This window comes from Diabrotica undecimpunctata, chromosome 9 (genome assembly GCF_040954645.1).
Source record: "Diabrotica undecimpunctata isolate CICGRU chromosome 9, icDiaUnde3, whole genome shotgun sequence".
Lineage (NCBI taxonomy): Eukaryota > Metazoa > Arthropoda > Insecta > Coleoptera > Chrysomelidae > Diabrotica > Diabrotica undecimpunctata.
This window is the reverse complement of record NC_092811.1, coordinates 24088776-24115102: the sequence shown is the minus strand read 5'-3', so window position 1 is coordinate 24115102 and position 26327 is coordinate 24088776. Positions and strand designations below refer to the sequence as shown.

Here is a 26327-nt window from a genome sequence, read left to right as displayed (position 1 = left end):
GGGTTCAAGTTCTAGTTCTTACTCGCGGAAGGGATTTGGTCACGCTTTCTCAAGTTAGCGACAAGCAGTTTAAAATTTGAAAATACATAACTCAGTGTTGAACGAAAATAAAGTAAAAATTAAAAGATTTAAAAATATATCACACCATTCATTCCTCTTCTTTTATATGCCTTTTATTGTGTCAATTTCCGTTCTATTATCACATCATCCCTCCATTTTTGACTAATCTTATCTGTGTACATTCTAGGCTTCCGAAAGTACTGGTAAACTTCTAGTATTCCATTCCACTTTACCGATAGCAGAGGCTCCAGGTAAATTGAAGAACCGTGACGATAGAAAAGTCTTAGGAACTGATAAAGAAAAAACAGTCTTGACACCACAAACACAAGCATACAACCAGTTGGGCCAGGAATGCGTCAGCAACGGTTGCTCCGTTGATATGTATCTCTTCAATAATGCTTACATCGATATAGCCACTATTGGTCAAGTGTCTAGACTGACGGGAGGAGAAGTATTTAAGTATACTTATTTCCAAGTGAGTTCTTCATTAGTTTATACTATTTTCAATTTCAAGACAAGTTATCGAATTTATGTAATGGGAATTCACTACAGTTTTAATTGAAAATACTAAAAATTGTTTACTTTCAATTACATGTTTAGAATCATTTCAGTACAAGTGCTGTCAAAACAATAACAGGTTTGAATTACATACAGATCTGTAAATATTATTTAGTGAGCAAGATATGCTTCAATTATGAAGGGACGCACACACTGATCATGTATTTCGCAGTGTTTATATTGACCTTGTCTTGAAAATGAGTCAAATAGAGTTTTTTTTCTTTTTTTATTTATTTAAACTGTAATTTTAGGCTGATATTGATGGCGAACGTTTGATAACAGACGTTATCTTAAATATTAGTCGACCGATAGCGTTCGATGCTGTAATGAGGGTTAGAACGTCAACAGGAGTGAGGCCCACTGACTTTTATGGTCATTTCTACATGTCGAATACTACAGATATCGAACTTGCTGCAGTAGGTAAGTGGATTATTAAAAATGTGCTCAATACTATATATAAACTGCTCTTCCAAAGTTACAGATACTCGATCAATAAAACATTTGCCATACAAATTTTATAAGATAAAATGCTTTTTTATAACAAAAATTATCAGTACATTTTTACAATTAGTCAATATTCTGAAAAACTTTTCTTTTATCTGAGGTGAAATTTCAACAGACTCTACGCCCATGAGTTTTTGAACAACTATTGTAAACTTCACGTAGCGTGATCTAACTTCGGTTCGAAGACGAAAATCTGCTCTACAGAGTAAAAACCGTGCTATACAGTGAAAATGATCCCATCTTTGTTTGATTTTCCATATGCACATATGCTCATGTTCAAGTCTGCAGTAACTTATCTCAGTGACCAAACTTCTTCGAATTTGGTAATTGCTCCTGTTTTTTGCGCGTTATTCAAATGGATTCTAGGTATTTTGGAGGCGTTTAGTAGCTTTTATTTTTCTTTACGGTACTGCGATTTTACAGTGTTACAATGGTGTAAATTATTCAGCGACCGCAGCTGTACAGGGTGTCTCAAATTGGTATGTTTTGCAGGATATACCAAACACTACAGGAAATAGAAAGAAGTAGTCAGGACTTCTTTTTTCGTTAAAGTAACGATTGCTCAATCAAATCATCAATAACTCCCCACATTAGCGAGATACAGAGCGATTATTGAAGAATGTCGAAAACGACAAGGTTATATATATATCTTTTAAAATAAATATTTGAAATATAAATTTTAAAAAACCTTTTTTGGAACTTTTGATAGATATATTATGGATGGGTTCAGTGGCGCACAAAAATTTTCTTTAGGTGGTCTCACTAAGGAGATATAATACCAACTTTTTATATGGTACACCCTATATATTTTGTATAATAAATTGTTTATTTGACATCATGTTAAGGACACTTACAAAAAAACACTCATTAACACATTCTAACATTTTATTATGAGGATACTAATCCCGTAACAGTTTTATTTAGCAAAAATAAAAGCAGTACCTGACTTGAAAGTAAAGTAAATACTTAACTGCTTATTATCAGTTCAACGTGAATTATTATTAGCGATAAAGCTCGTATATCCAGTGCAGGAATATTTAACTGACACAATGAACTATATTGGAATGACTCAAATCCTCACTTAGTTTAGGGGATCAGAAGGTAAGGGAGATTAGGTTTTAACGTTAGTTGTTTTGTCAAGGTTATCCTGTATTTGACGATAAACTAACTGCTGACGGATATATTATAGGAAACTATATCTATCTATATACAGATTTGGAAACATTTTTACGGAACATAGGATTTTTTAATACAATAACTCAGATCCTCTGATTTGCAATTAACCAGTGTAAATTTCAATACAACGTCGCGATGTTTTATAATTAATTCATTTGTTCGACTGGAGTATCAATTCATGCCGCGATGCTGCCAGTGTAAGTGTAAAAACGGAACACAGCTAGAGTGCATGTCAATTCGCCGAAAACGTACGTATTTATAAATGTAGATATGGAATTAAAAATGTTATTTAACTAAAAAAAAAGTTGTTTTATTGCCAAAACGGTTTTAAAAAAAGTAGATTTCTAAAAATAAAAATAAAAAGGAATTACAAAAATAAAATAATAATAATACACTCTTTTTAATTTGAAATTATAAACAATATTTGGAATAATAAATGTATTTAAGTATTAATTTAATAATTCAAATAATACCTAATGAACAAAAACAAAATTGATGTTAATAAAACATTATTTTTTATCTGCACAAAACCGGACTTTCAGGAAAAATCGGTAGACGGAGCAGCACTGTCGGCGTCCACATACGCTACTACAAACCGCAGAGGAGAGGCAAGAGGCAATCCAGTGGAACAAATGAATTAGTTATAAAACATCGCGGCGTTATATAGAAATTTACACTGGTTAATTGCAAATCAGGGAATCTTAGTAATTGTATTAAAAATCCTATCTTAGAAACGAAATTAATTAACATTTTTAATAAAAAATGTTTGGTTGAGAGGAATACATTTTCGTTTCAACCTGCAATACCGAATTCGTTGGAAATTATTTAAATGAAAAATTTGATAATCGGTGGATTGGAACCTGGTCCTCGTTCATCAGAACTAAATTCTCCTGATTTTTTTTTATTTGGGCATTTAAAAAAAATAATATTTATAAAACTGACTTTAACACTAGAGACACTTTAAAGAATTATTAGAAACCATTCATCAAGCATTTAGTAAAACAAAGACAGTCCATATACTCAGTTGTGTAAGATCTGCAAGAAAAATGTGGTAATTATAATTATGACAAAACGGGGGGCATTTTGAACATTTATTATAATTTTTCTATTTTTGTAAAATTAATTTTGGTTGTAATTTAGTAAGTAATTTCTTTATGTTGGTAAATTTTTTTATTCTTATTTTTTCCCATGTAAGTTGATTGATCTTATTTCTGGTAAATAAAACTGTGAAGGATTATTATCCGCATAATAAAATGTTAGAATGTGTTACTACAGACAGTTACTACTACTAGAGTGTTTTGTTTCTAAGTTTCTTTAACGTGATGTCAAATAAACAATTTATTTGTAGAGTAGCTCCAACGACTGAAAAAAGTATATATGTTATATAAGTTGAAAGAGAATTAAAAAGTAAACGAAAAATATTACAATATATACGGTGTCCCATAAAAAAAACATAAGTTGGTATTATATCTCCTTAGTGAGACCTCCAAAAAAAATTTTATTATGCGCCACTGAACACTTTCATAATATATCTATTAAAAGTTCCAACAAAGTTTTTAAAATTTTTCTTAATAAAGAAGATTGTATATAACCATGTCGACATTTTTCAATAACCGCCCTTTATCTCGCTAATGTGGAAGCTATAGATGATTTGATTGGGAAATCGTTACTTCAACGAAAAAAGAAGTCATGCCATCTTACTACTTTTTTTCTACCTCCCCTAGTTTTCGGTATACCCTCCAAAGATATCATTTTGAGACACTGTGTGTTTAAAAATAAATAAAAGCAGAAGTTTTGTTTTTTAATTAAAATTGCAGTAAAATACCATCTCAATTTCAGAAGATCGCATTTGGCTAATACAATCCTGACAGCTGTCAGATTTGTCTCGAATTGCATGCAATAATTTTTCATATGCCTAAAACACAATAATACATCATGGCTGAAAGAAAGCTTTGAAAAGAACAATCATTTTTAAAGTATTACTTTTATTATTGCATTTAATAAATATATTTTTCCCTCTCGCTCACTCTCACTACCAAATAAAGTGTAATTGAAGGATCCAATGCATAAACCGGGCAAGTCCATTTTGTGGCAAAATGAGTTAAGCGTTTATTCATGCACAGTATAAAATTCTACATCTTCCAGTGCATAAAGCAGTTCGATAGGATTAAAACATCAATAAAAGAGTGTATAATGTGTTGCCTACATTTTGATACTTTGCATAAACCGATGAAGTCTTGGACTTGACTGGTTAATTCACAGTGCTCTCAGTTCTGAGTCAAATAGGTTATGATTCATTGTGTTGTTGAAAATATTGAAAATTATTGAAAATAGTAACAAAAAGTTTCAAGTTATTAATGTGACTCAAGATATGTTTTTAAACTTTAAAACCCATTTGCAATAATGTCTTGTGAAAAATCCTTCACGGAAGAACAACCAATTTCGAAATAAGAGATAAGAGGAACTTGCTACTCCTGACCTTACCAAACCATGACCATATAAGTTGTATACTGAAAGGAGAAAGTTGAAAAAGAACAAATTCGAGCATGTTATGTCTTTGGCAACAAATTTGTGCCAAAGTGTGATCAATGGTTTTATGAAGTAATCCGAAATTACCATCAGAGCGTCTCACCAGACAATAAGGAAACTTCGGTATCGGGATTCAGTGAAAATGAGTAAAGAAAAATGTATCAACTCTGCACTAACATTTAGTTGAAACTATGTTTTCGTTTATTTCATTTAATAGATTACTAGAAAAGAATTTTTTGAATATGAAATTATATTTTGTTTTATTGTTCCCCACAAGAAAAGATGAATACTTTGCATAAACCAGTCAAGTCCAATTCTTTTTCCTCCACAACTTTCTTCTTTTTGAAATTACAACTTATTATTTAAAAAAATACTGTTAACAAGATGATCTTAAAATGACAGAAATAGAAAATTTATCAAGATTTCACAGTTTTACTTAAAAAATGTTTTTTACTTCTGAACATTTTGCTTTATGTGATTTGACCTGTTTATGCATTAGACCCTTCAATTGTAGTAGATACATCAATGATAGAAGTTATTTATTGTGGATAAGATTAGACAATTATGCAAATAAAAACACTATTTTTTATTATGTATTTTCCAGATTGCGACAAAGCCATAGCCGTTGAAATAAAACACGATGACAAACTGTCTGAAGATACGGGTGTATTCATCCAAACAGCGCTGTTGTACACATCCTGTTCTGGACAGAGACGATTGCGAATTATGAATCTTTCACTGAAGACTTGCTCACAAATGGCCGATCTCTTTAGAAGTTGTGATTTAGATACTTTAATCAATTACATGAGTAAACAGGCTACATATAAATTATTGGACGGCAGCCCCAGCGTTGTAAAGGTTTGTAATTTTCTTTGGTTCTATTTTATATCGTTAAAATTTTACAGTAGTATGAAATTAGCAATTGATCTATTTTTCAGGAGGGACTTGTCCATAGAGCCGCTCAGATCTTAGCAATATACAGGAAGCACTGCGCAAGTCCAAGTAGCGCGGGTCAACTAATTCTTCCCGAATGCATGAAGCTGCTACCGATCTACACCAATTGTCTTCTCAAGAACGACGCAATCTCAGGAGGTTCCGATATGACCATCGACGACAAGTCGTTCGTCATGCAGGTGGTCCTGAGCATGGATCTTAACTTCTCGGTGTATTATTTCTATCCTAGGTTAATTCCACTACACGATATTGATCCGAATCAGGATCCTATCACAGTTCCGAATCCTATTAGGTGTAGCTATGATAAAATGAACGAACAGGGAGTGTATATATTAGGTAAGTAGTTCACTGTTATTATAGTGTATTATGGTAAAGAACATCCCAGAGGTACTTTTCAGTGCGTCATTAATTATGACATCATAGAATGAATTAGGTGTGTCGAGAATTATTTCATATAATTATTGAAGAATCTGACAGATGCCAGGATCGTACTTAGCCACAGGTGAAAAGCTTGTGGAATTACTAGTATTTTTATTGCAAGGTCATCTGAGTAGATTTGATTATTACAAAATATGTTAAGATATATTTTTTTGTAATGGGGGTAATCCCGTATATTAATAAAAATAAAAAGTAAACAATATTGTTTATTAAATTTATAAATAAGGAAATATTTAAAATCGACGACAAAATGGTTTATTTATTGAATTTTTGTATCTTCTTCTCAAGGCAATCTGGCGTCAAGGCGTCTGCGCGTCGAAAGTTGGCAATCATCACAGCGATTTTTAATTTTAAGACCGCGGCTCTAAATAAGTCGTTATTACATGAGTTACATCTCCTTCCTATGGATCTTTTTCTCCGGATTTTCCTTGCATAATGACCTGGAGTATTAGATATTTATCTCCTCTCATCACATGACCCATATATCGCACTTTTCTCCTCTTAATTTTTAGTACTTCTCTTTCCTTATGCATACGTCACATTACCTCAACGTTGGTTCTTCCATCTACCCATGAGATCTCTAGTACTCTTCGGTACATCCGCATCTCGAATGCCTTTAGTCTCCTCACGTCAATTTTCTTTAGTGTCCACGCTTCCATACCGTATTATAATAAGGATAGCACATAGCACCTCAGCAGTCATATTTTTAACTTAAGGTTTAAGTTTCTACAGCAGAGAAGCCTCTGTATTCTTGTAAATGCGCTTCTGGCCTGTTCGATTCTGATTCGTATTTCTTGAGAGCTGTCATTGTTTTCATTAATAGTTGTATATAGGTATTTGAATTCTCTTACTATTTCAATAGGCTGGTTCTGTACATATATCTCACGAATGTCCTGAGTTGTCTTTGTTATTATCATATATTTCTTGCTCTGTTGAGTGATGATCCATATTCTTCTTCGCTTACTGCGGTCACCTAATTAAGAAGTATCTGTAGGTTTTCGTGTAATTTGGCTAAAAGAACTGTATCATCAGTGTATCTCAGGTTATTTATGATCATGTCATCAATTCTAATGCCTACATTTCGTTAATCCATTGCCTTACTTAATATGTTTTCCGAGTATATATTAAATAATACTGGTGAATGTATACACCCTTGTCGAACAACTCTTTGTATTCCTATTTCTTCTGATGTTATGTCTTCTATTATAACTACTGCTTTTTGGCCACAGTATAAGTTACACAAAAAAGACTGTTTTCAAAAATTTATTAGATAACTTATAAATTAATTACATAAATAAAATATAATTCTAATCATAAAAACTATTTATTCACTAATTCGTAATAATAACAGTTTATTAAAAACACTGAAAAGTAGAATTTGAATATCAGTGTAATAGAAAATTATAGAAAAATACTGCCAGTGGAGAGTTTTCTTAAAGATATATCCTTAGACGAATTCATGGTGAAATATTTCGACCATAACCTAGCAAAACATTAATTAGAGAAGAAATTTTTAACGCCTCAGCAACAAGCTGAAGTAAACAGTAAATAAAACAATTTTATTTTCAGGATAATAAAATACTTAATTAATAATTAAATATTTCACGAACAGCAGAAATTGGTAATAATGTTTGACCAGCTTCCTTTTCCAATTAAAAATATCTAAGTAATTTTAATATTAGTACTTGTTCTTTTTCCGTATATCTTGCCATCTTGACCCTACACAAATACAAATAAACACCCAATACTATGTACAAATACTGACCTCAACAACTGCCGTCACTTGCTTTTCAACACTTCGAAAGAATGGCCAGCATGGACGAAGTTTTACGTCAGCTGTCGGAATAGGCGTATTTGATTGGCTAGCGAAAGCGCGCATCTAAATATCAATGAATCAAACGTAGGTTTGGAAAGAACCGCTTATGTAATCAAGCTTATTCTAAAGCTGCAATATAGTTCTGTTTAATCACGGAACTACCGCTTTTTCCGTCACACCCAACTTAATGCATTAGAAAGAAATCGAAAAACTGTGACGCACTGAAAAGTACCTCTGGGATGTTTTATAATGCTTAGTTCAATAATTTTAATAATCAGTACTAGACCTTTAGTTAGAAAAAATAAATCTTTTTTCTTCACAACTGTATAGACGGGATTGATAGTTGAAATGTGTAGTATGTGATATTACAAAAAGACTCATTTAGGGATTCATCAATTTTTTATTGAAACAATTTTTAAATAAACAATCAAGACGTCAAACTCATTATTTTGCGCATAACAAAGGCGGCTGCAGACACAACTGCAAGCTTGTCCATCATACTTGTTCAATCTTTTGGTACAAGTATGCACAATTTGCCTTTGGCACCACACTTACAAGCATGCTTGATAAAAATAGAGGTAGTTTAATAAAATATGTCGAGCTCGGACGATGATACGCTCGCTTTGGCCGCTTTTGTTCTTGCGAAAAAAAGAAAATCCCGAATAAAAAAGCGTGCGGTGTGGTGACAGAGTGACACAATATCACCGAAACTTTTCAATCAGGCTCTGGAAGATATCTTTAAAATATTAAAATGGGAATAAAAAGGTATAAAAATTTGTGGACAACGCTTGAACCATCTAAGGTACGCTGATGACATCGCATTGATAACCTATAAAAAAGAAGAATTATTTGAAATGATGAAAGAACTGGACGTAGAAGCTGGAAAGACTGGCCTTAATATGAATTACAACAAGACCAAAATCATAACAAATACCGATGAAGACATCACAATGAGGATCGGACAAGATGAAATAGAACAAGTTCAGGATTATATATATCTGGGTCAAACTATAAAACTTAACAAAGAAAACCAAACAGCAGAGATAAAGAACGAAAAAGACGAGTTAGACTGACATGGGCGGCATTTGGCAAACTAGGCTACATTCTTAAAAACAAAAGACATCCACAGCATCTTAAGACCAAAGTATACGATCAATGCGTACACCCTGTTCTCATTTATGGTTCCCAAACGTGGACATTTACAAAAGCAAACATGGAGAAAATCATAAAAACCCAAAGAGCAATGGAAAGACAAATGTTGCACATAAGATTAATGGATAAAAAGAGAAACGAGTGGATAAGAGAGAAAACAAAAGTGAGGGATGTTAGACAAGAAGTTGCAAAATTGAAATGGAGATTTGCCGGACACAATATAAGACAAAAAGAAGACCGATGGAACAAAATTCTTATAAGTTCCATCTTAACCCACTGAGACCGTGGAAATATAAACGAAGCAGAGGAAGGCCCCAAATGAGATGGGCAGATGATATCAAGAAGCAAGTGGGCTTTAGGTGGCTGACTACAGCGACAGACAGAGAAGAATGGAAAAGGATTGGGGAGGCCTATGTCCAAAGATGGACCGAAGAAGGCTAATTAGATAGATAGATAGATAGTCATAACGAAAATTACTCAAATGCTACCTCACAAAGCAACACAACGGACGCCAACTTGTTCAAGCTTGAAAATCTTGGTTACACATGTACTGATTTGCTTGCGCAAGCGCGCTTAATTCAAGCATGCATAATTAAGATCCTTCCAATCCTCAAGCTGCTTGTACAATCACAACGCTTGCACCACATTTCCCTACAGACACTCAAGCGTGCTTGTACAAAAAGATTGAACAAGCGTGTTTTACAAGCTTGCATGTGTGTCTGTAGCCGTCTTTAAACCTTGTTTATTTAGAGATTTGACGTCAACAGACAACTTTTTCAGGAAAAAAAAATACACAAAATTTTATATGCTAAATTTAAATTGGATAATAAAAGGAAGGAAATTTTTTATTATTTATTAAAATTTGTTAATATGTATTAAATTTCTAAGGCTGGTCCAGATAATTTGACTGATTTGATCACAATAATCCGGGGCTTATTTTCCTCGGTAATACTTTTACTGACCTATGGAAATTTTTTTTTTAAATTTCCTTTATGTACACAAAATGATTTAATAATAAATAGCACTTTGTAAGCTTATAAACATTTACAATAACTCTGTAGAACTTACTTCAAATTAAATGGCCAAAAATATTTGGAAAGCTGGTTAAAAACACAACTTAAAAAAAGGTCCTAGGACCCTTAGGAGCCAAGATAGCTTTCTAAAAAAATCACTGTTACGTTAATTAACAACATTAAGGGATGAGATTAACTATTCTTTTATAAGAAAAGTCAAAGTTTTTAACAAAACTTTTAGCAAATAAAATTAATTTTTTAAACAAGAGTGTTGTAAACAAAGCGGCTAGCGGGTAGGAACTCTTTTGGAGTCCCTTGGACTCTATTGGATAGTCCTATCAGGGAAAGTGAATCAATCCCTGCCTAGCCTAGCACCTGTTAAGGATTCCCTGTCCAGAGATAAAGTCACGGATAAAGTCCAGAACGGCATCCAAGGCGTCGAAGAATATTTTCGGTACGGCTAGGATGATGGAGTTGGCAACTCCTGATGTTAGGGATAGTATAAGATCACAAACCTAGAAGCGTCTGACCCGAAGCGGGCGGCTTCAAACAGCGTCGGTACTCACAATGAGCGGCTGAATTAAAAACTCACCAACCCGCCTTGCCAGCGTGGTGTTTTAAGGCAAATACCTCCCAACAAAATGTCAGATTTTAAAACAAAACGGACGTACTCCAGGTGAGTATAGCGAGAAATCGAAAGTCTCACACTGATTTATCAGTCTGTCCCGCGAAAACTGACGACGCGAAAGACGAAAAAACCTTAACACTCTTTATCTGTACCTACAATGCCAGAACATTATTATTATCTGAAGAAAAAGTCACCGAAATGGAAATCGAGATCTCAAAAGTAAAATGGGATATCATTGGAGTCAGTGAAGTAAGGCGACATGGAGAAAACCTGACAACGCTAAAATCAAGGCATATATTTTACAGTATAGGCAGTGAAACCGAATCAATCGGGAGAGTCGGTTTCTTTATACACAAAAGACTTGCAGATAACATAGTAATTACAAGAAGCATATCCACAAGAGTAGTCTATTTAACTTTAAAGCTAAACCGAAGGTATAACATAAAGATTATTCAAGTATATGCTCCAACAACGGACCATCCGGATGAGCAGATTGAAAAATTCTACGATGATATCTCAACGGGACTGAAAGAAACACCAACACACTACACGATTATATTACACTACCAGATGAATAGTTTCTTCTCTAAAAAAGACCACAGACTTAATAACAGAAAGATCTAAAATGATTAGGAAGAATGCCAACCCGATATGGAACGGCTCAACGAATTTAAATGAATACCAAGACAATATCAATAAAATCCTACAACAAACTGTTGGCATAAATAATATAAAAATACCCTAAACGAAAATATCGTAGAAGCTATTTGAGAGGCTCAAGTAAAATGTTGCCCTAAAAGACGCTAAGACGAAAGCATAACCATTGAAACAAAGCAACTAATGGAAACTATTAGAGAAATAAAAGGAAGCGAAAGCATTGACGAAGAAAAACTACGAAATAAGAATGATAAAGTCCAGCGAACTAAGTAGAGAATAAAAGTCTGAAAGTCCTGAAAAGACGGCTAAACAATGGAAAGTGTGAAATACACAAACTAAAGTGCAAAGAAAGAGTCCCCATATCAAATAGAGAAGAATTACTACACATAGTTGAAGACATCTATCAAGAACTATACACAAGTCAAAGAGAAGACCAAATGAACTTGGAAGCCGCTGCGTCACGTAAAATTATCAACCAGGGTTCAGAGCTCATGCCAGAGACAAGACGGAATGAAAAATATGAAAAACAACAAAGCACCAGGAGAAGATGGAGTCGTAATAGAAGCTATAAAAATAGGCGGACGTGCCCTTCTAAACCAAATAAAAATTTTGTTTTGTATCTATATCTCCAACTTTGTCTGTCTATTCCTCTTTTTCGCTGCCTATTTCTTTCTGTGTATCTGTCTCCCTTCTTCTCCACATATCTCCCCGCTGTTGTGATGTATTTATTCCATATCATTCTCTCATTTTTTGAAATACTGAAAGTTCTCCCAAAAATACTCTACAATTGTTGGAAAATTGGTATTATCCATTACTGTATTAATCGCTGACAGAACAGCCAACTCCATCTATATTTTGAGATGAATCGGTGTAAAGCACCTTTGATGCACCTTACCCTATAATGTAAATACCCATTTACAATATCACTGAAAGTAGAGAGGAAAGTGTTTATGTTAGGAGATATTCTAGAACATGGGTGTTTCTGATTTTATAGAAGGAAGCATTTGAGATAAGTTTGTAACTTCGGACAAGGGGTGTAGAATCTGCGGGATTGAAAATGAACATCCGATAAGTTCAGGAGGCTGGCATAAGATAGGAGTAAGTGTTGCCTTCGGAGGAAGAGGACATGTTGGCACTCACAATAAAAATTTATCAATAAAATGAGACTAAGGCAAATGCAAAATTATAATATTAAATCATTAAAAGTTAACTTTACTAATTAAATAATTCGAATTTACTTGATTGAAACAATTATGGGACAGAGAAGCAATATTGGACATAGATAAAACTTATTAGATCGCGTACAACTAATATAAAACATGATTTTCTGCCCTCTTCGAAGTTTAAGCTTAGACTAACCACAGATCCAGGTCAGTGTGTTCAGTAAATATTTTACAAATGTTTTAGAATTGCACTTTCTGGATGGAATTTTGATATTTACTTTTGACAAAGTTTATTTAAGTTAAAAATAGTTATTCATAAAGATTGAACAAGTTATGTAATATACATATTAATTGATTTTAAAAGTAGATCTAAACCTATTAATTTTCTTAATTATTTTTAGAGAACGGAATCCATATGTTCTTGTGGTTTGGTCTCGCCGTGAATCCGAACTTTATTCAGCAACTGTTTGGTGCGCCTTCTGCAATACAAGTTGATATCGATAGAAGTAGTTTGCCGGAATTAGATAACCCATTGTCGATAGCAGTTAGGACAATAATCGACGAAATCAGGATACAGAAACATAGGTGTATGCGGGTAAGTATTTTTTACCTTAACATGACTTATACTGTACATCAGAAGAGTTTTTGGAGATTTCTTCATTGCTATTTGATCACATTGGACTTTTAGTTGAAAATGTTCCATTTACTTGACAGTCAATGATCTTGATGTTAGCTAAAACTCGGGAATATCATTATGATAGTCAATATATTTGTCTTTTTCTTACTATATTTATCTCTCCCTATCTCTTTATATCTTCCCGCTGCCCAGCTCTCTCTGTGCGTACCTCTGCCTTTCTGTCTCTGTCTATCCTTCCAATTATTTTCCCGTTTCCCTGTCTTTCAAGCCCCCATTCCCTCCTTCTCTCTCTATCTGCCTCTGTGTGTCTTTCTGTTTCCCTCTATCTCCCCTTTTTGCCTATCTCCCTGTGCCCTTCTCCCTCTATTTCTGTATATATTCTCTGTCTATCATGTCTGTCAATCTCTCCCATCTCTCTCTGGCACTCCCTCCCTTTTCTCTGTCACTCTCTTCCTGTCTGTCTATTTATTTGTGTCTATCACTTTATATCTTTTTCCCTATCAGCATGTATCTCACATTCTATCTCTGTATATCCCTCTTTTCTTTCTCTCTTTTTATTTCTCCCTATTCGTCCTTATCTATCATTGTTTCTGCACCCTTCTCCCCTACTTTCTTATCTCAGTATATATCTCTATCTTTCTATCGATCTCCGTAAGTCTATATCTCTGTCTATTTACCCTTTCTGCCTGTCTATCCTTTTCTGTATTTATTCCTCTATGTCCCTGTCTGTGTATTTCTCCTTCTCTGTATGTCTATCCCCCTCTCTCTGTCTATTTCTTTGTGTCTATTTCTTCCACTGTCTATGCCTAGCACTCTCTACTGATGCCATCAATTTCTATTTTACATCTGGTTGGTTCTTTACTGAGTACTATTGTTTTAGTTTTCTGAGATGAGATGTTGTTAAATTATCTTATGTTAAATCTGTGGATAATCAGTCTTTGCAGACTATCTTTATCTTGAGCTATAAATATTGCGTCGTCTGTGGAACAGAGTGTTTTTATTTATTTGTTTCCCATTCTGTATCCTCTTCCTTTGTTAACGCTTTTGATGATTTCATCCATGATCAAATTGAAGAGCATAGGGCTCAATGAATCCCCTTGTCTTATTCCGCTGCCTATTTCTATATATTCTGTAAGTTGTCCATCTATTCTGACTTCCATTTCGTTGTTTTGATAGATGCTTTCGATAGTTTTTATAGTATTTAGGGGAACTTCTCTATTATACAGAAGATGGATTACATCTTTGAGTCTTACTCTGTCAAACGCTTTCTTTAGGTCAATCAGACACAGAAATGTTGGTCTATTATACTTTAGTGATTTATCAGTAATTTGCTTTATAACGAATATTGCTTCGGTACACGATTTTCCACTACGAAAACCCTGTTGTTCATCTGCTAAACTTATCTTCTGAATTATTAGCACTTGTAAAATTTTAGTTGTAAGTTTTCGCGTAGTATTTAACAAGTTTATACCTCTGTAGTTTTCTGGCTGTTTTTATCTCCTTTTTTGAATAGTAGAATTAGTTCGCTCGTTCTCCATTCTTCCGGTATTTTGTTGTTTTATAATTTTATTAATTAATGTTGGTAATTGTTCTGTCATTGCTGCTCCACAATATTTCAGTAATTCGTTTGGTATCCTGTCTACCTGCTGCTTTTCTGTTCTTCAGGATTTCAAGTATTATCCGAACTTCCTGTACATTTATATTAAGTTCTTCATTTGTTGGTAATTTATGGTGTTTCTGAGCGTTGTTTGTTCTTCCTCTGCATAGAGCTTTTTAGGTAGTCAATCCACGTATCCTTTTCTGTGTGTTTTGGTTCTATTAGTTCCTTTACCTCCGTTCAAACCGAACAAGCAAGACAAGCTTTTATCAAATTTAAACTGACTCATCATTTTCTGTGATATATGTGTTTCTGCTTTTTTCAGTTATTCTTTTTTGGAATAGGTATCTTATGTGGAGTCATCCTGTAAGCTTTTGATTTTTATTTTTGTGGTTTATTCTGGTGTTTTGTTATCACATATATGTGTTTTAATTAAGATTTTGCATAATATCAATTTATGATCGCTGATGTTAGTGCTCTTACATCCAAGATTCAGAGGGCTGTAACTATCTATTCGACCTGATTTCCTGTTTTCCAATCTAAAAAAATGCTTCGTGGCAAGAGATATCGCTCCGATGAGGAGATACACGCCGAAACTGAAGCCTATTTTGAAGGCAAAGATAAATCGTTTTACAAGGTCGGCATCAAAAAATTAGAAAAGTGTTGGAATTATTGTTTTACTAGTTAGGCCTGAGACTCATTGCTTGACGGGTTACATTACATTTTCTAATGCCATTTGTTTATACTAGATACAATATTGATCATGGGAGGCTTTACTATAGTATTCTTGCTTTAATTTATTGTAATTGTAAAAGAAATTTTGTAAAACTGCTCTTAATGATTAGTAATTAACAATTATTATGTTTCAGTTAACCCTGGTTAGACAAAGAGAAAAACTAGAACCAGTCTTCAAGCATTTCTTAGTCGAGGACCGCGGCACCGACGGTTCAGCCAGCTATGTCGACTTCCTATGTCATATGCACAGAGAAATCAGAAACATCCTCAGCTAGCATAGAAGATGATCCAAAGGCAGACGGAAGATAAGATGATAGAAAATCTTGAAATTTGTACTCTGATCCTCGATAACATATTTCCTCTTGTATAAAGTATTATTAAGATCTATTTTTGTATAGGGCATGCGTTTGTAAAGGTTGCCAGAAGGAGGTCTTTTGGATTTCTAGATATTCTATTATATTATGCATTATTTTGGGGTCTAGCTTGTCGGTGCTTTTAAATAAAAAAAATCAGTATGTTTCCATATGCACGGAAAGGAAATACGCATTTTTTTGTGTTTTATTAATTATTACATTGCTGGCGCTTTATCCGTACTAAGCGCGCGGAGCCAATTTTTTAAAACTTGTTACGAAACGGACCATGGCATCCTCTACATTCAAATTTTTGTTGCATCATTTGCACCCCAGAATGAATTTATACTAGCATTTAGCTTTTTAATTTTTATATTTTTATCAATCCGATTTCTTCGATATTGCGACTAGTATGGGGCGTTCGGAGTGCAGATTTCGTACTGAGAAGGAATTATGCTTAATATATAGAGAGATTAGTGAATTATATTTAATTATTTTGTATCTATATTTTATCGGTTTTCTTTATAATGTTTATGTAATATAGAATAATTAATAAATAAGTGTTTATTACTGTTTGTTTTATTTTTGTTAATTTTTTTTATCAAGGAAACCACATAAACGTGTTTTTCTATAATTGACATCTGATAAGAACATTATCAAACACCCGTCACTGCAGCCCGTCTTAGAATGGAATGAATAAGTAAATCAAGCTTTAACACAACGAATTCTCATAAAACTGAACGATAATGATTATACAAATACCAATACAGGTAGACTAGTGGATAGCACCAGAAGAATAACACAGCCCAACAAAAAAAAATTTTGTCTTGCTGCCGAAAAAAAATCAACTGATTTTGGTTAATTCATATGTGCTGATTCCAAAAATACAAACCTTTTCTTTGTATCAGGTCTAGTTTTCGAGATATAACATACTCATCAAATACTTAAATATTCTTAATATAATAATATCGGATTTATTACGGCTGTCGCCGCTTCTCCGCCCCCAATTTCCATCTTTTTCTGTCATATGCAGTTGCCTCTTCTAAGTCTCTTGCCGCCACTGCTTCATCAATATCATTGCGCCAACTTCTTCGTGGTCGTCCTCTCTTTCTTCTTTCAGGAGGCATCCATTCCAGTACACTTCTAGGCATTCTTTTAACATGTCCGAACCAGATTAATTGTTTTCTCTCTATGTTATCATTGATATTTCGCTCCATTTTCATTTCGTTTCGTATTTGTTCGTTTCTAACTCTCTCCAGTTTCGATCTACCGCAGCTTCGTCTCAGATAATCCATTTCTGTCGTCATAAGTTTGTTTCTATTAAATAATAAATATTCTTACATTTCTGTATATTCCACCACTATAACTGCAATATGTTTATAAACCAACTTAACAAATTCTAATACAAATACATACTAATGACTTCTAATTAAAGTGTACTTTTTGGAAATGCCCATAACTAGAAATTGACGCTAATTGCTTTTTAACTATTGTCCAATAAGTAAATAGTATTTTCTCTGAAACAGCCTTAATAAATTCCTATAAAGTCAACTGCGTTCTATTGTAAAATTTAGTTTGAACTTGAGTTTCGTTGCCAGAGTTTGTTTTTGACAACTGAAAAGTATAAGCAGGCTTTGTTGTGTGAATAACCCGGACGTTTTTTGCTACATGTGTGGCGAGTACATTGTAAAGGAAAATAGAAAACCAGTTTGTGATTTTATAAAAAGGGCATATCAAGCCTATTTTAGTGTTCATTTAGGAGATCAAGATAAATCCTGGGCTCCACATGTAGTGTGCAAAACTTGTCTGGAAAACTTGCGACAGTGGACGAAAGGACAACGAAAATGTTTAAAGTTTGGTGTACCAATGGTATGGAGGGAACCAAAAAATCATTTTGACGATTGCTATTTCTGTCTTGTGAATATAAAGGGCATTAATCGTAACAATCGACATACGCGGACATATTCTAACCTGGATTCAGCAATAAGACCAATTCCACATCAGCTTGAACAGATACCCATTCCAATATTTAGCTGTCTACCTACGTTACCAGAGGATAATGTCGAAACGGTATCTGACGAACTACTGACTAATAGATTTGAGGAAGACGACACTGATTTTGAAGAGGAGTCAACACGTCCTGAACTCTTTACTTAGGAAGAGCTAAGTGATCTTATCAGAGATTTGAACCTTCTAAAGGATTCTTCCGAGTTGCTTGCCTCCATACTAAAGCAAAAGAATCTTCTTCACCCAGACACCAAAATTACATACTACCGTAATAGAGAAAAAGATCTTTTGCCTTTTATTTCTCAGCAAAATGATATGGTTTTTTGTAATAATATTAAAGGACTGTTAGACAAAATGGGTGTATCGGAATATAGACCAGATCACTGGCGTCTTTTTATCGACAGTTCTAAACGAAGTTTAAAGTGTGTCCTTTTACATAATGGCAACAAATATGGAAGTATACCAATTGGGCATTCTACAAAAATGAAAGAAGAATATAAAACAATTTCGCTGGTGCTAAAAAATATTAAGTATGATCAACATCAGTGGGCGATCTGCGTTGATTTTAAGATAATGAATTTTCTCCTGGGACAACAAGGTGGCTATACAAAATATCCCTGTTTCCTGTGTCTTTGGGATAGCAGGGCTAAGGACCAACACTGGAGTAGAAGAAAATGGCATCCCAGAGATGTTTTAGTTCAAGGAGAAGCTGATGTAGTTAACGAAGCATTGGTCGACCGAGAGAAAATAATATTACCTCCGTTACATATTAAACTAAGGCTGATGAAACAATTTGTAAAGGCCCTAGACCAGAATCGTCCCTGTTTTGAATACTTGTCCAGCAAATTCACTGCACTTAGTAAAGAAAAATTGAAAGCCGGAATAATTGATGGGCGTCAGATACGACAACTTATAAAATATTCGCATTTTACAGAATCGATGACTGAAATTGAATGTAATGCATGGTGCTCTTTTGTAAAAGTTGTGCAAAATTTTCTTGGAAACAATAAATCGGAAAATTAGCGGGATATAGTGGAAGAAATGCTCAACAATTTTAACAAACACTTTTAAAGCCTTATGTCCTGTAAGAAAATCACATAAAAGGAAGTTTTTAGGTGACGCTGAATAGCAGATTTGTGCTGCGATGCTGGTTACGTTAGATGAAAAGTTAAGTTTTTTTTGGCAGATATTTGTGATGATTTTTGTAAGTACATTATTGTACAATAAATATCTTACTTTTTATTAGTGTTTTGTTTATTTAATTGGTAGCAGCACAGGTACCCTATATGTTAGAAATGTGATCTGTTGTATTTTCTGAAAACGATCTGATGGAGCAAATCTGGTGGCATTTTTGGATTCAGCAGACCCCAATTAGGTACATAGAAAGAGTAAAAAAATTTCCGGCAGCAAACTGTGTGTTTACCAGTGATAATAGTGGACAAAATTCAGAAATCAGAAACTCATGGGAAGAAGCTGTTTGATGCTGACGAAATTCCAGTTTTCTTCTTCTTTTGGTGCCTATCCTCTGTGGATGTTGGCAATCACGTTGGTCCATACAACTTTGTTGACAGCTGCTCTAAATAGATGTGTGGTAGTCATTCCTGCCCACTGTCTGATGTTCTTCAACCACGATGTCCTTCTGTGCCCTTGAGATCTTTTGCCTTCTGTCTCGCCCTGTAAAATTAGTTGAATTAGTTGATACTTCTCATTGCGCATCACATGCCCTAAGTATGCCATCTTTCTGATTTTAACGATACGCATAATTTCCAGATCTTTATTCATACGTTGGACCACGGTGTTGTTTGTAACATGATGGCTATAGGAAATTCTGAGCATGCGGCGGTAGCACCACATTTTGAAGGCTTCTAATCGTTTAGATGTTGCCTTTGTCAAGGTCCAGGCTTCGACTCCATATAAAAGGGTAGAAAATACATAGCATCTCAAGACCCGTGTTCTTATATCAATGTTCAGGTGCATATTACATAAAATCTTCCTGAGGCGATTGAAGACAGCTCTCGCCTCTTCTATACGATATCTTATTTCCTGTGAGTGGTCCCATTCCTAATTTAGGCTGCATCCAAGGTATGTAGTTTTGTCGATTATTTTCAAGGGTTCATTATTAGCTGTGAATTGGTGCTGATTTACGTCGTTTTTACTTACTACAAGAATTTTGGTCTTCTTACAGTTTAATTTCATGCCGTATCTGTCACAGGCTTCCACTGCACGGCCTATTAATGTTTGCAGATCCTCCGCATTATCAGCAATCAAAACCGTATCGTCCGCATATTTTAAATTGTTTATGATTTCAGCATTGATTTTTATACCTTCTCTTAAACCATCAATAGCTTCCCTGAACAGCATTTCCGAGTAAGTATTGAACAACGTCGGTGATAAAATGCAACCCTGACGTACTCCCCGTTTTATCGTGAATTCTTGTGAGGGTTCGTTGTCTACTCGTACATTGCCCTTTGCTGTAAGTATAAATTTTTAATTAGGCGTAAATCTTTGTCATCAATACTAGATTCTTTCAGTATCTGAAATAATTTTTGATGTTGCACCTTGTCAAATGCTTTTTCAAAGTCTATAAAGCATGCGTAGACTTCGCAGTTTACGTCTCGAGCTCTTTGTATCAATACTTGTATGGAAAATAGGGCCTCTCGCGTTCCCAGTCCGCTTCTAAACCCAAACTGAACACTGCTAATATTTTCTTTTCTATATTGTATTGTATATATGTATTCTGTAATCAGAGCATCTGGTGGCATTTGCCTTTTTAGGGAGAGGGATGAAGGTGGAAACTAGCAAATCTGTAGAAAATTCTGCAGTTTCATAGATTTTGTTCAATAGATTCGTTAGGAGTTTGAGTTGGTTGTTTTCAAATCGTTTCAATATTTCAGCTTGTTTGTTATCAGGTCCAGGTGCTTTGTTGGTTTTTAGTCTTTTTATTGCATATGTTACTTCACTGAGCGTTATTTCTGGTCCTGAACAACCAGAACCACTGACTTCTGTCTCTTGCTCTTCCTTGAATCCATGTATTGCCTCCATCTCTCAAGTATTCTCTCATTTTCGTAGAGCAGATTGGTGTGCTCGTCTAGTATTAAGTTATGACTTCGTGATCCATTTCCTCCCGTTAAGTTTTTGATCTTTTATGTAGGTTAAAAGTGTCATGCTTCTGTTCTGGGGATTTTATCTCTATGCATTGATCTTGTAACCATGATTCATTTGCTTCTTTAATCTTTTTCTTCGTGATTTTGTTTATTTCTTTGTACCTTTCCTCATTCTTATTTCTGTGTTTTCTTCGTTCTTCCATTAGCTATAATATTTTTTATCTCATCCATGTCTGTTTCTTTATATTGTTTTCTGGTTAAAGTTTATTATCTACCACTGAATTACAGATATTTTTGATTTTATTTCACATATCATCCAGACTTATGTTTTCTTGATTAATATCTGAGATTACCATGCTGTTTATTTTATTGTTAATCTCCTCTTTGACTTCTCTTGTTGTTTTATCTTTCAACTTCTGGATGTCTGGACGTTTTTGTGCTTTTCTTTTATGGACTTTTTTCATGTGGGGTTTAAAACGTCCTAGCAAAAGATAATGGTCTGATGGAACATCTGCTTCCGGATATGTTTTTGCGAATTTTACGGAATTCTGAAATCGTTTGTTGATAATGATGTAGTCAATCTGGTTTCTAATCATTTTTTTTTGACAGTTAGCTGGAGATTTCCAGGTGTAGAGTCTTCGAGGTGGTAATTGGAAAAAGGTGTTCATTATTGCACTATCCCTTTCCTGACAGAACTGAACAAGGCGGTCTCCTCTATCATTTCGCGTTCCTAGTCTAAAGTGTCCCACAGTATTTCAACACCTCATTTGCCTACTTTGGCGTTGAAATCTCCTAGCAGGATATTCACTTCTTGTTTTTTGCTATGTTTTAGGGATTCTCTCAATTGTTCATAGAATATTTCCATTTCCTGCTCTGAGGTTTCCGAAGTTGGAGCATATGTTGAGCGCTCCTTGTCGGAATTGGCTATCGCGAATATCTCGAAACGCAACGGTAGGTATATCAATTTGTTTACGGATATTTTAAACTGAAATGTCATATAACATCAAAATGGACTTGCGCATTTTGAAATTAATGGACTCAAGCTTTCACCTCACATTTTTTGTTTTTTAAATTCGATGTACATCATATTGAAATATGGCCTCGAAAAACGTTAAAATTGGCTTTTTTCGTCATTAATAATTGTTTATTTGCATTTTATGTTCAAAGTATTTTACGAAAAAAAAAAAAACAGAGGAATGACTTTCGTATTAGAATAACTCAAATTATTAAAAAAAGTAATTTTGAAGCATAAAATATTTTTAAATTTGTTTCTAAATTGGTAAATAAATAAATATTAATAAATAAAAAAATAGGTTGCTATGGAAAATTTTTATTGAAGAAGTATAAATTAATCATAAATATTTATATTTTACAATAAAAATTACCTCAAATATTACTACTACTATACTACTATTACTACAAAAAAAAAATGTTTAAACCAGTTAGTTGGTTTAATAAAACAGCCAATTTTGGGGACCACATTTTGAAGCTTTGTGAACGATTGCGTTAAAAGGCAATGTTTTTTGAATTTTGCAAAATAAAACTTATTTTGTATTTTACATGTACGTATGTTCATTCAAATCACTTAATTATTATAAACAAATTTGATATCAATTGTCCTACGAAAGGTTTTTTCTTTTGAAATTGTGACAAAATGCAGGCTGTCTAAATATGAAAAAATAATTTTCTTGTAGAAAATGATCAAAAAGTTATTCTAATTGTTATATGCCAAAATGTTTTAGCAAAAATATTTTGCTACATTTAAAATAGTTTTTCTTTATCTTTTTTAAATGATAATAATAGAATGAATCTTCTTTTTTCAGAATCTGTCCGTATAATTACTATAACTGTACAGTTTTCTGACTTATATTCTTGAAAAAAAAAAATTTAATTTGGGAAAAACAAATTAAATAACTTTAAAACTATTTGATCTATCGGTTTAAAATTTTGTGTAATATAAAGATCATAAGTTCATTTTTAAAAAAGTTATTAACATTTATAAAAAAAGCGAAATTTTTGACTTATTTTGCAACTTTCTAAGCAACAAATAAGGATAAAAACATTTAAAAACGCTATTTTAAAGGTATTTATATGACTTATGAGTTTATTACTCTGAAATTTGTTTTAAATGCTTCAATTTTTGTTAATAGAAATGCTAGAATTTCCAGTTTTTGACATTCATTTGTTAATAACTAATTAAGTCCAAAAAATCAACTACAGGAAACATAATATAGCTTTTTGTTATAAGGTCCATACTACTCAAAATAACTCGTTTGTCTGACCGGATCAGTGTCACGAAAAAAAAAACCTATTTTCTTATTACTGAACTTGTTGACAGCTTCACATCATGCAGAGTTGCCGGTTTGCAGAGTTGCATTCTGATAAATATTTTTTTAACATAATTGATAATTTTATACGTATGCCTGTGGGAATTACGTCGATAATTGGGACTTAATACATGGGCCTATTGTAAGATTTAAAATCAAAATAAAAGCTGATAATAATAATTACCTGTATGTAGAATTGCCTAACAACTCTGATTCTTATATGTAGCTCGGTGAAGTACAGTAAGTATAACTTGGAGAATCCCTACATCGCGCAGGGATTCCCCAAATCATGAAGTAATACCAATGGGATTGCAATTCTGTTACTGGAGTTTAGTTGTACAGTTTGGTTAACCTATTACATTTGATATTTTAAAAATTAACATGCAAAATTAGAGTAATTTAGATAAATTAAGAAGAAGATATTCTAATTCTGACTCTGATTCTGAAAAAGAACAGAAAAAATCTAAATACAGTGCGAGTCGAAGACATCATACCTAATCCACAAAAAATTAGAATGGAATGGAAAAATAAACCGAATTTTAAAGGATGACTAGAACCTGTTAAAGGCAAATTTATAATTATTTTAGAAAATTGTGATTCTATATTATTTAAAATATTGTCAATTACAGATAAACCTACGAAAGCAAAATGCTCTAGTTGTGATTCAGAATTTAGTGCAGATCTTACTGTAATAAAAAATCACTCAACAGGCGAAAAACATAAAAAAGGGTCTGTATTTAAAAAAAGTGCAAAAAAAGCTGTCTGAAATGTATAAGTGAAAGAATATCAAGTTCACAGTGCGAAAATTAAATTGACAGCTTTAATTGCAGAGCATAACCTTCCAATAAGATTATATGGGCATCTAGTTCCAGTTCTACAATCTGCTTTTTCAGATTCACAAATTTTGAAAAATTTGTGAATTTGTCAATGGGAAGAACCAAAACGATAACTATCATTACTAACATCTTGGGAGAAAATCAGTTTAAAAAAATCGTGAACATTTTGAAGAAACTTAGTGTGTTAATAGACGAATCTACAGATATTAGTTCAGTGAAAAACATTTGCATATGTGTTAGATATTTTGATGAAGAGTACGGTCAAATTACATCAAATTTTTTTTGGCTTAATCCGATGTTTTAAAGGTGGTGACAATGACAGTGATGAAGCAAATGAAGGTATGACTGTGGCAACTATTTATGACAAATTAATAAATTATTTTCAAACGGTGAGTATACCTGAAGAGCTGCTTAGCAACAGTCGTGAAGAAGACCAAATAGAAATTACTTTGCCTGAAATGGATGAAAACGTTCAAGAGCCGCCCCTCACCGAAGAATAAATTAGAGAAGCCATTTCAAAACTGAAAAATAACAAAGCCCCCGGTTTGGACAATCTTCCTGCCAAACTCTTTAAAAATGGTGGTGACACCCTTTTTAAACAGATGCATAAATTAGTAACCGAAATCTGGCAACGAAAGGAAACGCACGCGGACTGGAAATTAGGTGTAATGCACCCATTTCACAAAAAGGGAGATACGATGGTGTGTGATAATTATAGAGGCATCACCCTACTTAACGTGGCATATAAAGTATTGTCCAACGTATTGTACAGAAGATTGATCCCCTATGCTGAACAAATAGTTGGGAACTACCACTGCGGTTTCCGACCCAATAAATCAACAACGGATCAAATCTTCACAGTCAGGCAGATTCTTGAGAAAACGCTTGAGTTCTGAGTCGACACCTACTACATATTCGTGGATTTCAAAACCGCATACGACTCAGTCAACAGACAAAAACTTCTACAGGCTATGGTGGAGTTTCAAATGCCGCTTCATCTTGTTCAACTAACGGAACTTACACTCACAGGCGTAGAGAGTGTAGTCAGAATCCAAAACGACTTTTCAAGACCCTTCCATTGTAAAAATGGACTGAGATATGGAGATAGACTGTCGTGTCTCTTATTTAACCTTGCAATAGAAAAAGTAATTCGAGAGTGCCATATTAATACGAATGGCAACATCTTTAATAAATCTGTACAAGTGGTCGGATATGCAGATGACATAGACATTATTGCTAGGTCCGCAGAATCTCTGATCGAAGCATTTCGATACTAAGGGCGTCTGCACTTAGAATGGGATTAAAAATAAACGCACAGAAAACCAAGTATATGTATCGTACTAGATCAGGCAACCAGATACCTAGACTATTAATTGATGATCTGGAACTGGAAGGTGTGGACACCTCCGTCTACCTGGGCTCGCTGCTGACCAAAGACAACAATGTCAGCGAAGAAATTTAAAGAAGAATAGTGCTTGCCAATAAGTGCTATTATGGCTTGAGGAAACAGATGGCCCCAAAACTACCCAGAAAAATTAAAGTTACCATATATAAAACACTAATAAGGCCAGTGTTAACATACGGGTCAGAAACATGGTCACTTACACAGAACGACCAAGAATTGCTTAAACGTTTCGAGAGAAAATTCTAAGAAAAATATATGGAGGAGTCCAAGAACAGGGTTTATGGAGTAGGCGCTACAACTTTGAGTTATACAGAAGTTTTGGGGAACCTGACGTTGTAAAATGTATTAAATTAGCACGCCTTCGATGGATATGACATGTAATTAGGCGAGATGAAGATGCAACGACCAGAAAAATTTTCGACCGAAGAGGACCAGTCCGAAGACGAGCCAGAGGAAGACCAAAACTTAGGTATCAAGATAACGTAGAGGATGATCTAAAATCCATCGGAGTTAAAGCATAGAGAAGAGTTGCCAGGGACAGGGGCGAAAGGAAGATTGTTCTGAAGAAGGCTTTGGCTCATAACGAGCTGTAATGCCACTGATGATGAGTATACCTTTTGAAAATTTAGTTAAGCTAGAGCAGTTTATGTTTTTTTTTTTAAATAGCTCTAAGATAAGCTT

General features: G+C 33.9%; 1 protein-coding gene across 1 annotated transcript in view; it reads left to right on the top strand.

The window, feature by feature from the left end:
• Nucleotides 1-16537, top strand: part of Sec24CD (COPII coat complex component secretory 24CD) — a 33315-nt gene extending 16778 nt beyond the window's left edge. Inside the window, exons 10-15 of the mRNA XM_072542947.1 lie at nucleotides 248-535; nucleotides 870-1038; nucleotides 5432-5685; nucleotides 5766-6117; nucleotides 13050-13243; nucleotides 15752-16537. Coding sequence (XP_072399048.1) covers nucleotides 248-535; nucleotides 870-1038; nucleotides 5432-5685; nucleotides 5766-6117; nucleotides 13050-13243; nucleotides 15752-15892 — 1398 coding nt within the window. The 3' untranslated portion in view covers nucleotides 15893-16537. The remainder of the gene's footprint in view (nucleotides 1-247; nucleotides 536-869; nucleotides 1039-5431; nucleotides 5686-5765; nucleotides 6118-13049; nucleotides 13244-15751) is intronic.
• The last annotated feature ends 9790 nt before the right edge of the window (nucleotides 16538-26327 follow it).